Source organism: Caretta caretta, chromosome 23, assembly GCF_965140235.1.
Source record: "Caretta caretta isolate rCarCar2 chromosome 23, rCarCar1.hap1, whole genome shotgun sequence".
Taxonomy (NCBI): Eukaryota; Metazoa; Chordata; order Testudines; family Cheloniidae; genus Caretta; species Caretta caretta.
In genome coordinates, this window is record NC_134228.1 from 11,079,020 (window position 1) to 11,094,158 (window position 15,139).

General features: G+C 50.0%; 1 protein-coding gene and 1 long non-coding RNA gene across 3 annotated transcripts in view; both read left to right on the top strand.

Moving 5' to 3' along the window:
- Nucleotides 1-6,067, top strand: part of SLC27A5 (solute carrier family 27 member 5) — a 49,644-nt gene extending 43,577 nt beyond the window's left edge. Inside the window, exons 7-10 of the mRNA XM_048832577.2 lie at nucleotides 529-727; nucleotides 2,268-2,365; nucleotides 3,769-3,899; nucleotides 4,703-6,067. Coding sequence (XP_048688534.1) covers nucleotides 529-727; nucleotides 2,268-2,365; nucleotides 3,769-3,899; nucleotides 4,703-4,879 — 605 coding nt within the window. The 3' untranslated portion in view covers nucleotides 4,880-6,067. The remainder of the gene's footprint in view (nucleotides 1-528; nucleotides 728-2,267; nucleotides 2,366-3,768; nucleotides 3,900-4,702) is intronic.
- A 5,152-nt stretch (nucleotides 6,068-11,219) lies between these two features.
- LOC125628010 (uncharacterized) overlaps nucleotides 11,220-15,139 on the top strand; it is a 28,445-nt gene continuing 24,525 nt past the window's right edge. For both annotated transcript variants that reach the window (XR_012665859.1, XR_007354130.2), the window contains exon 1: nucleotides 11,220-11,926. This is a non-coding gene — a long non-coding RNA (uncharacterized LOC125628010). The remainder of the gene's footprint in view (nucleotides 11,927-15,139) is intronic.

Here is a 15,139-nt window from a genome sequence, read left to right on the forward strand (position 1 = left end):
CCCGGGTAACAGTTACACCAAAAATAAACATCAGGATGCATCTTCAGGCTTTATGCCTCTATATTAGCTAAATTCTCTTTTCTAGCAGACGTTACCTATTGCCTCTGACTGGGTTCCCAGCATACCCACATCATCACTGAAGGGATCCAGTGTTTCATGAGCAGCTTCCCGCTTCGGCTGCCCCCCAGTTTCTGGATAAAAAAACCTTAGGCACAAGCTGTCCCTCCCTTTTTGTTTCTTTCTACTGGCATGATGATTCACGTTTATTCAGAGTCAGTGAAACTCCCTCCTTTCTTAGGCCGGGCCTACACTAAAAAGTTAGGTTGACCCAGCTACATTGGTCAGTGGTGTGAAAAAGCCACCCCACCCGAGCGACATAGTTAAGCCGGTGTAGACCCTTCTATCATGCTAGATACCTCCTGTCATGGAGGTGGATTACCTATGCCAATTGAAAGACTCTGAAAGCTGGCCGGGATGGGCTGTGCTACGTAGGGGGATATCCACCGGGATTCTCATTCTCCCTTCCAGGCGAGGCGGGGCTGCTGGTGGTGAAGATCACGAAGAGCGCCCCATTCCACGGCTACGCGGGCAACCGCCAGAAATCAGAGAAGAAGGTCCTGAGGGACGTGATGAAGAAGGGAGACCTCTATTTCAACAGCGGAGACCTCCTCATGGTAGACCATGAGGGCTTCATATATTTCCAGGACCGGGTGGGAGACACGTTCCGGTAGGTTCCACGGCAAGCCATTAACCTCCTTTGATCCAGCCGCTATCCCCTCACGGGTGGGATGAACTGGGGAGCCCGATGCTGGTAGCACCTATAAAACCCCTACAAGTGGCTGGGACCCTATTGTGTGATGTGCTGTACACACAGATATAACAGTAACTAGTTCTCACAGAGAAATTTACAACGGCGATAGGGCTCATTGCCTCCATTTTATAGATGGGGAAACTGAGGCACAGAGAGGGAGCGTGAGAGGTCCAATGTCACCCAGCAGCAGACCTGGGAACAAAACCCAGGTCTTCTCAGTCCCAGTAGGGTGCTACATCTGCTAGGCCACATTGCCTCCCCTCAGCTACAAAAAGATCATCCAGGAGCCAAAGAATTTACTGTCTGGGTCTGGCTGGGTTTTCAGGAGCCTAACTCAGATTGCTCTTGTGTGCCTGACCACTATAGGCAAGTGCAAGCAGGAGGTGGAAGAATCAGCCATAGAAGATAAAATAAAGCCCATGGGAAAAACTGTCAAAAGCACTAAAGTAACTTAGGAGGGACTTATGTCTGCACAGCAAAAATAAAGAAAGAAATAATTGAATAAATAAATAAAATACATACCCCGTGGCATTGAGTTTAGAGCCCAGATTAACTGGTTTGGGCTTGCAGGGCTAACGCTGCCAGGCTAAAATGAGCAGTGTAGAGATTCGGGCTCGGGCTGGAACCCAGGCTCCGAGATCCTCGCCTCTCACCCCATTCCAGCCGAGCGCAAATAGCTACACGGCTATGTTTAGCCCCATGAAACAGAATCAGTTGACCTGGGCTTCAAAACTTGCTGCTGTGGGTCTCTTTGTGCTTGTGTAGACGTACCCTATGTGTTATTTGGAAAAGCGATCTAGGGCTTGTCTACAATACACTACACATGCTTTACTGGTATACCCATGACAGCAGAGCCCCCTGCTGGAGACCCAGTGTATGTTGACAGAAGGCGTTAAACCATAGTGGGGCCTGGCAGAATTCGATTCTTAATTTTTTTTTTATTTCAACGGATGATAGCGATGTTTCTTTTAAAGACTTTTTTTTAGATGTTTATCCATGTAAATTTTCACAGCTGCACAAAATCCTGCAGAGGGGAGGGTCTGACAATTATTTAGTGTCAGTAGATGTTGAGGTTCAAAAAGATAAAAGCTTTATAAACCACTAAAGAACAAATGATCAACATCGCATGTCAAAGTCGACAAAGTAAATATCCTTAAATCAACAAAAAATACCTGGTTTTATTGTGCATCCATTTCAAAAGGCTACATCCCTGGATTGTGATTCTAATGAGCAGCATTTTTCTTACTTTGCCGATCTGTAAATTTAGATTATTATTGATGGAAATATTTTTTCGTCGGTTTGTGTACCATCGTTTACCTTCTAAGCCTAGAGGAGGCTAGCCTAGATGATCACAGTGGTCCCTTCTGGCCTTGAAATCTATTAATCCATGTGGGTGGGTGGATGGATGGATGGATGGATGGATGGAAAAATAGATTCCTCTGTTCTCTCTCGTCAGCTGGAAAGGAGAGAATGTTGCCACGACGGAGGTGGAGACGACACTGGCAGCAGTGCAGTTCATTCAGGAAGTCAACGTCTACGGGGTGCCGGTCCCAGGTGCATACCCAGCAGCAGGACATCTCATGTCACCTTGACACTGTGGCTCACCATGGGAGGCTCCATCCTGAGGCAGCTTTTAAAAGCTGTTGCGTAGCATGTCTGTGTCGGGGTCTGTGTCTTTCTTTGGGTGGGGAGGGACCCTGGGATTGAAGAAAGCCATGCAAAGCCTGGAGGAATAGTTCTCTCCACTGCAGAAATCACTGTGTTATTCAGGAGGTGAGGCCTGATGCTCAGAGTGGCCTGAAAAATCTACGGATCCTTCCATGAACAATCTGTGCCCAGGTCTCAGCATATGGTCATTAGTGCTGTGCAAATCGTGGAGATTTTAGTTCACTGGCAGTTCTGAAAAATACAATAAAAAAATTGTTTCTGGTCAAACCCAATGATCTGAGGTCTGGAAAACCAGCCTTATAGTGAGAGACGAAAACAACTCTGTCTGCTGAGTTTATGCAAGAGATGAGGTGCCACGAGCAAAGCCTACAAAGCCTATGGCTCTTTCGTCTAGCACCAAAAGGCTCCTCCGATGGCTGGACGCTAGACAAACTCAGGCTAGTGATAAGATGCAAGTGTTTAAGAGTGAGGGGGATTTGCCAGTGGAGCAACTTGTCTAGGGACGTGGTAGATTCTCCATCACTTGAAGTCTAAATGTCTCTTTCTAAAGGATCTGCTGTAGCTTGAACAGAAGTTGTAGACTTCATGCAGGAATGGTGGGTAAAATTCTCTGGCCCGGGTTTCTCAAGAGATCAGACTAGATGGTCATAATGTTTATTCTGAGTTTAAAATTGATCACCCGGCCTCGCGTAGGCTAGGATACCCAAGTGTTATGTTAGCACTTCACAGGGTATGTCTACACTGCCCAGCTAACCTGGGCTCCCACCCTAGTTTTAGCTCAAAAGTCTCTCCAGTTCACACAGAACAAATCTCTGGCCTGGGTCCGGAAGCACTTTCAATCTGGGCCCACTGACACAGCTGCAGGGTTGGGTTAGAGCCCGGGCTCTGCTTTAACTCGGGCTGGAACCTGCCTGCTTTACAGTGAGGCTAAATCACTTGAATGTGGAAAGTCCTCCAGTGCCCTTCCCACAATTCCCCCCGAAGGACAGATGAGCTCTCCTGCCACTGATGCTATAGACTGGGAAAGAAGCCTAGAGCGTCTGAGCGCAAAGAACCATGGGCTGTGCCCCCAGACACAGACCTGAGTGAGTGCAGAGACAGTAACTCCAGTAGGGCTTTGCCATAGAGAGGCTCTCACCCAGGCTAGGCTAACCCAGGTGCTCAGACCCGGGATAATTGTGCAGTGTAGACAGAGCCAAAGTTAACCTGGGCCAGCTAATGCCTGCTTCACATAATGCCTTAAAACGCCTAGTCTGGACAAAGCCCGACACTTTGTGCGTGTGTTTCAGGACACGAAGGCAAGATTGGAATGGCAGCAATACGACTGAAGGAGGGGATGGTTTTTGATGGTGAAAAACTCTACACACACGGCAAGGATTTCTTGCCAAACTACGCCATTCCTCGCTTTGTCCGCCTGCAGGTAAGAGATCCTTTTGCCTGGCCCTTTAAGCCGGGGGGGGGAGGGGGCGGGCTGAAGGACCCTGACTCAGTAGGTAAATTTTGTGGCCAAAGGCTTAACTGTGGTTCGTTATGAAATGTACTCAAGAGGCCAAATAACCAATGTCAGTCAGGTTTATTTCTATAAGCCAACAGTACCACAGTACAAGGAAAAGGTTCGGTGTGATACCAGTCTCCGGAAAACCATCTCATGCACATTGTTAGAACCTAAACATAAGAACGGCCACACTGGGTCGGACCAATGGTGCATCTAGCCCAGTATCCTGTCTTCCGACAGTGGCCAGTGCCAGATGGTTCAGAGGGAATGAACAGAGCAGGGCAATTTATCGTGTGATCCATCCCCTCTTACATTCACCTTACGCAGAAATTGTGTTCCCGAGTTACCCCCGAAAGGCTGTCTTTGTATACCCTGCCTCTTTACAAGTAAAAGGTACTGCTGTGTATGTCATGTGAGACTAGATTTAACCAATCAGCTTTCTACCTAGGTAACCTGGTCCAGGACTGGCAGAACTTCTTCTGTTGTATCTCCACTCGGGAGCTGTGCTGGCATAGCTAAACCAGCCAATGCTCTGAGTAATGCTGTTCCCCTCCTCCATGGGGGATGACCAGGGACAAAGCTAAAATTCTAGAGCCAAAAGCATCAGCCTCCACCTCTTTGAGCTAAAGCAGCGACTCCACTAGCAGGCAGCTGCAGTAGACTCTTATCCTCTTATATGGCATAGAGTGAGCCGGCTCCTGCAGCACTTTGTGTGTTTTGTTACACAGGACGCTCTGGAGGTCACGGGGACGTTCAAGCAGTGCAAAGGGCGGCTGGTGAAAGAGGGGTTCAATCCAGCTCTCATCAAGGACCCCCTGTTCTTCCTGGACGAATCGGAGAAGCGTTTTGTGCCCATGAGCCCTCAGATCTACAGCTCCATCCTGGACATGAAACTGAAACTCTAAGGGTCTTGCTTCTGCCTTCTGTAACTAATGTGTTAATGGTCCTAGCAATGAAGCCAGGATGCCCCCAATTTGGGTTTCTCGGGATCCATCCAAGGAGGGGTAATTGCCTCCAGTTCTGTTCTAATCTGCTGATAATCTCATGATTTTGTAATGATGGCTTTGTGCATCATTCTGCTCTCTGAGAATCTTGCAGAAAATATAGGGGGTTTTTTTTGGCGGGGGGGAGGTTCTTTACATGTGAATTTCACCCTTGAAACCTCTCACCCTCTGTTGTAGCTCATATTGAATTCCATGATGTGGAAAAAATTTGTGATTATAGAAGTGAGAATTTTTTTTGGGGGGGTGGATAGTAAATCCCCCCCCCCCCAATGCATTTTTCGGGGCACTGAAACTATTTGCAAATTGCAGTCAAGTTCATAGAAAAGTAGGGGAGGAAGGACCCCAAGAGGTCATCAGGTCCGGCCCTCCACGCTGAGGTAGGATCAAGTAAACCTAGATCACCCCTGACAGTTGTTTGTCCGACCCGTTCTTAATAACCTCCAGTGACCGGGATGCTACAACCTGTTCCGCAGCCTAACTACCCTTTCAGTTAGCAAGTTTTTCCTAATAACTAACCTAAACCTCCCTTGCTGCAGATTAAGCCCATTAGTTCTTATCCTACCTTCAGTGGACAGGCAGAACAACCAATCCCCGTCCTCTTTATAACAGTCCTTAGCAAATTTGGAGACTGTTATCAGGTCCCCCCTTCAGGCTTCTTTTCTCAAGACCAAACATGTCCAGTTATTTCAACCTTTCCTCCTAGGTCAGGTGTTCTCAACCTTTGGTCATTTTTGTTCCTTTCCTTGGGATTCTCTCCGATTTGTCCACAAATTCAGTGAATAGGTTTGGCCAAAAAAAATCCCAGAAAACCAAAATTTCAGAACAGTTAAAATGGTTCACTTTGAGCTATGCCACCCGGAGGACCTTTCCCAGACCCGAAGAAGCACTCTGTGTGGCTCGAAAGTGTGTCTCTCCCACCGGCAGAAACTGGTCCCATAAAAGATATTACCTCACCCATCTGGTCTCTTCATTCGGAATCGATAGTTAATGTCATTTTGATTCATTTGAAATGTTCTGTCTGTCCTGAATGGAGTTTTTGGAGGTTTGTTTCGATGAGCCAAAAAACCATCAGCTTCAGTTTGAACCAAACCCAGTTTTGTTTTGTTTATTTTTAATTTTCCGGTTTGGACACCTGTCAGGAGTGAGAACCTGCAGCTAGTCTGGTTACCTGCTAGCTTAACCGCCTCACAGTGTAATGGTGCAGCTGGCTGCCAATTTAGGCACCTGACTGACCCTGTTGGGCTTCCCTCCAAGCCCTTTTTCTCCTCGGCTTCCCAAGAATTCAGTTCGACCCTGGATGTCGTTGCTCACATACCTTTATGCGGCCTACAGCAAAGCAGTTCAGAGTTGATCAGACTCACGCTCAGTGGGCGGATGCAGATCCAAAATGATGCAGGAACCTTCTTCCTTTACATGCATTTGCTCACACGTTGCATTGCGCATGTTACGTCAGGGGCTCTCAACCTTTTTCTCTCTGAGCCCCCCCCCAACATGCTATAAAAACTCCATGGCCCACCTCTGCCACAGTAACTGGTCTTTTCTGCATGTAAAAGCCAGGGCTGGCATTAAGGGGTAGCAAGCAGGGTGGTTGCCTGGGGGCCCCATGCCCCGGCGCCCCCCACAAAGCTACATTGCTCGGCCTTCAGTGTCAGCCCCCAGTGGCTGGGCTCAGTGCCCCGGGCTTCAGCCTCATGCGGTGGGCTTCAGCTTTCTGCCCTGGGCCCCAGCGAGTCTAACGCTGGCCCTCCTCGGAGGCCGCAGTGAAACCTGCTCGAGGCCTGCTAGGGGGCCCTGGACCCTGGATTGAGAATTACTGCGTTACGTCACAGGTCATTACGTTGTCGGGGCCGGTTCCCATACAGCGTGCTCTGTCTACACACTACTTCCGCTTTACCTCCCCTTACATTGCGTATGTATGTGGTCCATTGTTATCTTCTCTATTGTAAACTGTCCACCTCCTCTTAGCTAATACACACATCACCTCTCCAACCGGCTGAGCCCTTTACCTCCCCAGTCATGCTTCCTGAGAAAAGTGGCCTCGCCCCTACCTAGTTTCTCAAGCCAGGCCTCGGGGCTCGACTGCCCGAGAGGCTGAGGGGCTCAGCAGACCTGCTCTTAAGCCCAGCCGCAGGTTTCCTTCTGTGCAAAGCTTTCGCCCGCACCAGCCTTCGCTTCTGCTCCTGGCTTTTTTAAAAGGGATGCCCAAGCCTGGTTAAGGGGAAAAGGTCTTAAGTATTTGCTTTTCCGCTTTGGGTAAGTAAATGGAGGACTTCATGTCAAAGAGCCAGATCCTGGGGACATTTCTCTGAGCGTGAGTCCATTCTCAGGGCTTGTTGAGATGAATTAACTACAGGGGAAGTTGATGTGCATAAATTAAAGCACAGTAAGCTCCTGCAGGGGTGGACACTCTCATTCCAAAGTGGATTTAGGGCTTGTCTACACTACAGAGCCTTGGCCAGTATAGCTATGCCAGCAGAGACCCCTAGTGGAAACTGGAGAGGGTGCAGAGAGAACCACAGTAATGAGTTAAGGCAGGGGTGGGCAAACTGTGGCCCGGGAGCCACATCCAGCCCTACAGATGTTTTAATCCGGCCCTTAAGCTTCCGCTGGGGAGCAGGGTCTGGGGCTTTCCCCGCTCTGGTGCTCTGGCACTCCATCTGGGGAGCAGGGTAGGAGGTTTGCCCCACGCCGCATGGCTCCCAGAAGCAGCAGCATGCCCCCCCTCTGGGTCCTACCTATAGTAGCTGCCTGGAAGCTCTGCATTCTGCTCCCACCCCAAGTGCCGCCCCCACAGCTCCCATTGGCTGGGAACCACAGCCAATGGGAGCAGTAGGGACAGTGCCTGCGGACAGGGCAGCGTGCAGAGCTGCCTGGCCGTGCCTCCACATAAGAGCCGGAGGCGGGACATGCCGCTGCTTCTGGGAGCTGCTTGAGGTAAGCACCACCCAGAGCCTGCACCTCTGACCCCCTTCCATGCCCCAACCACCTGACCCAGCCCTGATCCCCCTCCTGCCCTCCAAACCCCTTGTCCCAGCCCGGAGCACCCTCCTGCACCCCAACCTCCTCCCACACCCCAACCCCCTGCTCATCCCCGCCTCCCCAGCTGGAGCCCTCCGCTCCCCCACCCCAACTCCCTGCCCCAGCCCAGAGCCCCCTCCCGCACCCTGATCTCTTCATTTCTTGCCCCACCCCAGAGCCCACACCCCCAGCCGAAGCCCTCACCCCCTCCCACCCCTCAACCCCCAATTTTGTGAGTATTCATGGCCCGCCATACAATTTCCATACCCCGATGGGTAATAAAGGGCTGTATAATCTAGTGCAGAAAAGCAGAGCAAGAACCAATGGGCAGAAGATGGCAAATCCAAATTAGAAATTAGGTACATGTTTGTATTGGTGAGGGTGATTAACCATTGGAAGTGGATTTGCCATTGCTTGATGTCCTCAGATCAGTACTGGATGACTTTCGGGAAGACATATTTCAGTTAAACACAAGTGACTGGGCTTGATACAGGGTAATTGGGTGAAATTCACTGGTCTGTGCTGTACAACCAGTCAGACTGGATCATCTAAAGGTCTCTCCTGGCCTTAAAAATCTATAACTCTGGGAAGAGAGTTACAATACTGAATTGAAACATGTACAGAATGACCTTGTTCTCTGCACTAGAGTGGCTCAGAAGATGGTTATACTTTTACGCAAGGAAAATTTCAATTTTTCATCGAACAATCACATTTTTTGGAGGGGAGGGGTGGCCAAAAATTTTTGTTTTTTTCAACAAAACAAAATGTTTCATTTAGTCAAAAACACCAGCAAAAAGTTTCAGTGGAGAGTTTCACGCACTCTGCACTAACCTCTCCCACCTAGAGAGTGTCTCTGCAACTTAAACCTCAGGTTTATTTCCATCAGTACTGACGGTTCCCCAGCATCGTGTGTGTTGAAAAATGAAAGCATGTTAATTCCCAGGACAATCAAGCCAGCACCTGTTACTATCTCTGAATCTGCTCTAGCCAGACATATTGGGAACACAATGCCAGAGCTCTGTTTTGTGTGATTTCATTACAATTTCCGTGGAATTTGTTTTTCTCTCACCACTTGCCTTCGAACTATCTTTTTGAATCCAAGCTGTCATCAATATATATTTCCATCCTTTGTGGAGGTGAAAGTAATTTTGAGACAACCAATGCAGTGAATCCGCAGACAGCATAACTCTGAGGAACAGGAATGGTCTCTATACAGTTCAAATGGATGTTAACTCTGAAACCTAATGATGATTATTTAAATTTCAGTGCTGTTCTACGACATTACGGATCACTTTTCAAGAAACAGCCGGTGACTATGCTTATCCCAATCAGCTCCTATGTCTCACCAGCAGTACTGGATTTACCATGGCGCCAGGCCTACAGTCCAAAGGGGTCCTGGCCTGGCCCGCTCTTCTCTGCCCCCTGCTCTCTCCTGTGGGGGCAGAAGCTTGATTCTGCCGGCTCCTGCTGCAGCAGGGCAGACTCCACGGGCAGCCAAGCTCCTCCCCCGCCTCTTCTCCTGGCGTGCTGCGTTCCCTCCCCTCCCCGTCTCCCTGCCGCCGATCAGCTGTTTGCTGGCAGGAGGGAGAGGGAAGAGCAGAGCCTCAGCATGCTCACTGCTCCAGGGAGGAGGAGAAGGTGGAGAAGAGGCGGGGGTGGAACCTGGGGAAGGGGCTGGAATCGGGGCTACCCCCTCCAGCCCCTTGCTGTGAGCACCCCCACGACCCCAGCCCACACCCCCAGCCCCCTGCCCTGACCCCTGCACCTCCTCACACCTCCCCAGCCCCCTGTCCTGACTCCTGCACCCCCCACACATACCCAGCTCCCCCCCACACTCCATGCCCTGACTCCTGCACCCTCCCCCACCCTGAGCACCAAACGGCAGCTCCTGCACACACCCCCATTCCCACCTGCACCCCTCACACTAAGCAGGAGCTGCCCCAGGTAAGCGCTCCACACCCCAACCTCCTGCCCCAACCCTGAGCCCCCTCCCTCGCCCTAGCTCCTGGCCAGACCCCACACTCCAATGTTTTTTACATCTTTTTTCTAAAGCGCTCTTATCCAAAGCGCTTTACAATAGTTAGCTAACGGTAGAAACAATATGTGGAAAGATCATTAAATGGTCCGTTGAAACCCCCAGTGATTTTTCCAGTGGTCTGTGGAAAAATAAGTGAGACTACCAGGAACAACCAAGGTGCCTCACTTTATTTTCATTTACTTGCTATTACTTATAGGAGGAGGATGAAGAAAAAAAGAATGAAAAACGGGGGTGGGGGGGAGATAAGAGAGAATGTTCTTTTTTCTTGGCTGGGTCCCATGGAGGGGCCCCAAAAATGAAGCTCAGCTCAGGGCCGGGGGGCCCCATTAACTCTAAATCCACCCCTGGCGGTCACGTCACCTGGGCTGGGGATACTGTGTCAGCTGATCCGCACAGTCTCCAACCTACCTGGGCAGTACAGCAGACATGGCCCTGCCCACTAGCTCCTCTCCACTCCCTAGCCCACCCACCACTTGCTTCCCCACCCCGCTTAAAAATGATTGCTTGCCCTTGCCCCCCCCCGCCCCCCCCCGGGCATTTCTGGCAGCCCTGTTGCCAGGTATCCAGTTTTAGACTGGAAACTCCAGTAGAAAACAGGACCTGAGTGTCCGGTTAGCAGTGCTGACTGGAAACTAAAAGTCCAGTTATAGGAGTAACCACATTAGCCTCCGCTTCTCCCACTCCTAACACCCACCCCAGAGGACTGGAAGAGAACCGGTCCTGCTGCTGCGGGAGGGGGCAGCTCTGTGCAGAGAGAGACGAAGAGACTGGGCTAGAACCAGGTAGGTACCCGCTCTATGTGGGCAGGGGCGCGTGGGGGATCCTGTTTACCCCCTCCCCAGCCCTGCTGCACTTGCAGTTTACCCCTGGCCCCTCCCTTGCTCCAGGGACCAACCCTAGCTCCCGCCCCGCTGTGCTTTTGCCCCCGGCCCCTTTTACAATCATTTCCCGGGGGGCCCACAATTATGTTTGGTGCCGGGCCCACAAAAAGTTAATCCGGCCCTGCTCACCAGGTGACAAAAGCCATATGTGTTACCTGCCCAGCTGCCACACTCCCCGGCTTCCACCACATGCCTTCTAGTTATGCCTTCTCAATACAGGGTTCTGCAGAACATTGCAAATGTGAAGACCATGTGAAATGAATGGAACATCACAATAAATAAGGCAGCCCACTGTGCCAATCTCCTATTTATTTTGCGACACTCCTCCACTGAAAAGAATTTAAATATTGCTGCCGAGTTGGCCGGAGCAGTTAGCCAAAACTTGAGGCCTTGTTTCCATCAGGGAGAGAAATGGATGAGACGAGTCAGGGATATTCTTGGTGTAATCTCTATTTACTGAAAAAAAAAGTCCGGTGTCCTTGAAGAGAGTAGAAACAAACCGCAGCAGGCAGCTTCCTGGCTGCGAAATCGCCACGTCTGCCCCTCCAGCAAGCTCTGTCCCCAAGAAGCTCCGTCCCTGCTTCCTCTCAGAGTCACACTCCCCCTCCCGGCTTCCTGCCCCCAAGCCCCACAGCCTGCGCCCCATATCCCAGGCCCCATATCTGCAAGCAGGGACAGCCCTCCATCTGCACGACTTAGCTCCGCCCGGCCATACGGTCTGGTGCCTTGGGTGGTTGCTACCCACCTCTTTCCCCTGCCCACCCCAGCTGTTTTTAACCACATAAAGGGACTAGATTGAGCCTTCTGATGCGCTGTGATTGTTCTTGGACCGGAGACCCACCTATTGGCAGCCACTAACTCCCTCCAGCATAACGGCAAAGCTGATGTAAAATTTCCAGCCTGGCACACCGGATTGCTGCAGAATCCAGGCAGCCAGGCTACAGAAGCCATGCGATTATGCAGCAGAATCGGGACACCGCTCGGCGTGGAATACATGAATCCTTGCTAATGGTAAGAAATTAACTGCAACAGTGATATCCGGTAATAGTATGCACCCAAGTAGGGTGACCACATGTCCTTTATTTTAAGGGACCGTCCCTGGTTTAATTGATTTGTCTCTTAGAGAGACCACCTGTCCTTTATGATAAGATGTATTAAAATGTATTAAATATGATAAAGTACCATTTAAACATTAAATTGAAGCTTATGCTAATTGCATTGGACAGTAGAAATGTACGTGTGAGAGAAAAAATATGATATGCCAAGAGAAACGGTGTTTCCCTAAGACATCCCTTCAAATAAAGCATTGTCCCTTGTTTCTCATGTGGCTTTCCCCTATTTCCGTCCAGGAAAGGTGGTCACTCTCCACCCAAAAGGATGCTGTTTTCCGACTGTGTGGTTAGCATGGAAGAATTTTTCACCAGGAGTGGAGCCTGAGGTTTTACTAGCCATGGAAACAAGCCATCATGAGTAGCCTGGGGCTGTTAGCACAGGTTTCACATGTGGCCTTTATTTACATTGAATTTAGGGAATTTTCTCTGTATTATAAGCTTCATTGTGCAGATAATTCAGGTTACAATCACAAACACGTATACAAAACCTGAGAGGGCCCATACAATAGCCAGCAGTGTATTCATACTCACATCCCCAAAGATATTATAGAGTCAGGTGGATCTCTCAAAGGGTTGTCATCAGTGGAAGTGTGTGTGTGTGAGTCTCCTGATGGGGTCTTCCTACCCTATCTGGATCAGGGAAATGTTTTTATCCTGTGTTATGGCCACTCCTACCATAGGTTTCAGAGTAACAGCCGTGTTAGTCTGTATTTGCAAAAAGAAAAGGAGTACTTGTGGCACCTTAGAGACTAACCAATTTATTTGAGCATAAGCTTTCGTGAGCTACAGCTCACTGCATCAGATGCATCCGATGAAGTGAGCTGTAGCTCATGAAAGCTTATGCTCAAATAAATTGGTTAGTCTCTAAGGTGCCACAAGTCCTCCTTTGCTTTTTGCGAATACAGACTAACATGGCTGTTACTCTGATACTTAATATCATCACTCATTAATTGATTATACCTAACCAAAACAATAAATCCATTAAATGAAATTATTGGCTTTGATGGGGTGAACACTATTGAAAATTAAGAACCCCCCATCACATACTAATTATACATTAATACACAGCTAACATTATAATTCAATACAAATGTAACTTAAAACATAAGTATACTTAAAACATATTAGGGACTGAAATAATTGGCTGCACACGTCTTAGATTGGATGATGTTATTTATAGTGCAGTAGCACCCCCAGCCAAGTCCATTGCCCTGGGGTAAGATAATACCGCTAACTCTTAAACAGCACTTTTTGTCAGAGGAGCCCAAACTGCTTGACCAAGGAGGTCAGTATCATTAGCTGCATTTTACAGATGGGTAAACTGAGGCACAGAGCAGTGCCTTGACTTGCACTCAGAGGCAGAGCTGGGGACGAGGTCCCAGGTCTGCTGAGTCCTGGGATGCTGTGCTCGCCACTAGGCTGCACTGCCTCCCCTCTCCCTAGTACTGCCAACTCTGAATGTTCAAAAACAGTGTGAAAAGGAGTACTTGTGGCACCTTAGAGACTAACCAATTTATTTGAGCATAAGCTCAACAATGTGTGAGGCGGGCAAAAAAACCCCCACAAGACTGGCTAAAACCATCATGAGATTAATAAATAAATAGATTTCTTCACCTTCCTGGTTTCTGAGTTTCAGGTGCTCGCTTAGGTCACGGTTTCATGGTTTTCTCTGCAGCCCCCAGGGCGAGGAACTTCCTCTTTTGTAAACCAGCGGCTCCCAAATGCCTTCATGCTGTGCCCCCACCTTTGGGCTCACCTCTGTTCACACAACCCCCGGGGGTACTAGACAGAGCCCTGCAGCCCAGTGGGACCTGAGTACATGGGCTGGTTTTGGCTCGGGTCAGCCCCCTTTCTCCTGTACTGTGGTGAGAACGTGCTGACAGGTCACAGCGCTGCACGGCAGATGCTGTGCAGTGAGGTGGTGGCAGGCAGCAGGGGTGGGGCCTACATGTCTTGTGACCACCAGTAACAGGGTTCACTCACTCACCATTGGGCATGCCCCTTTGTGATGGGTCTGGGGATCAGCTCTTGCCTGGTCTAGCACCCCCTGCCTTTGCTCACTCCCCCCATGGCCCCTCTTGCTCTCTGGGACTCAGGGTGTTCTCTCTTTGTGACTTAGCCCTCCGGCCTGGTCACTATGTAGTTTTCCCTTTCTGGGATATCAAAGTCTCACTGGACCAGCTCTCTGGGTGACTTTCATGAGTCCTGCAGCACTTCCCAATGGCTGGTAGGGAAACCCGGGTCCTCCCACTACCTCAGGTTCCAATCAACCTGTGGAACTCCTTGCGAGGGGACGATGGGAAGGCCAAAACTATAACTGGGTTCAGAAAAGAACGAGATAAGTTCCTGGAGGATTGGTCCATCAATAGATATTAGCCAAGATGATCTAGGACCAACCCCATGCTCTGGGTGTACGTAAACCTCTGACTGCCAGAGGCTGGGACTGGACGACAGGGGATAGATCACTCGATAGTCGCCCTGTTCTGTTCATTCCCTCTGAAGCACCTGACAGTGGCCACTGTTGGAAGACAGGACACTGGGCTGGAGGGACCATTGGTCTGACCCAGTCTGGCTGCTTTTAATTTCCAGCCCAGGGACCCTATAGTCAGCAGACAAGGACTCCACTGTCTCAGCTCTCATTGCCCTTTCCCTGGTCTGGGCTTCTAAGAGGTCCCACCAAAAAAGGATGACAATTCAGATGCCCCCCCCCTTCCCAACTCATTCCAGTTCCCAGCACGGAGGGTTGAGTGTGGATGCTGGGAGAGTGACAGCACAGCTCGGCGAGTCCCGGCTGAATTCCCCCTTCTCCCGGAAGTGAGGTTGCCCTGCTCTGAGATTCTAGATGCACAGATCCGGCAGCTCCAGCACCGCCGTCTCCAGCATCCAGCATCCGACCGGCACTGTCTACTGAGAGCCCACTGAGACCCCAGGAGGAGTCCAGATTGGGGGAACCAGTGAGCCTGGCTGGAGTCAGAAGAGGACCTCACCCCAGGGTGAAGATAAAGAAAGGCGGGTGAGGAAGTGGGAATTTTCTGTAGTATTTTAATGCGCGATATGCATGGCAGGGATGGACTTGACTAGGAATTGCTACAAAATGGGGTGCTAAAGGATT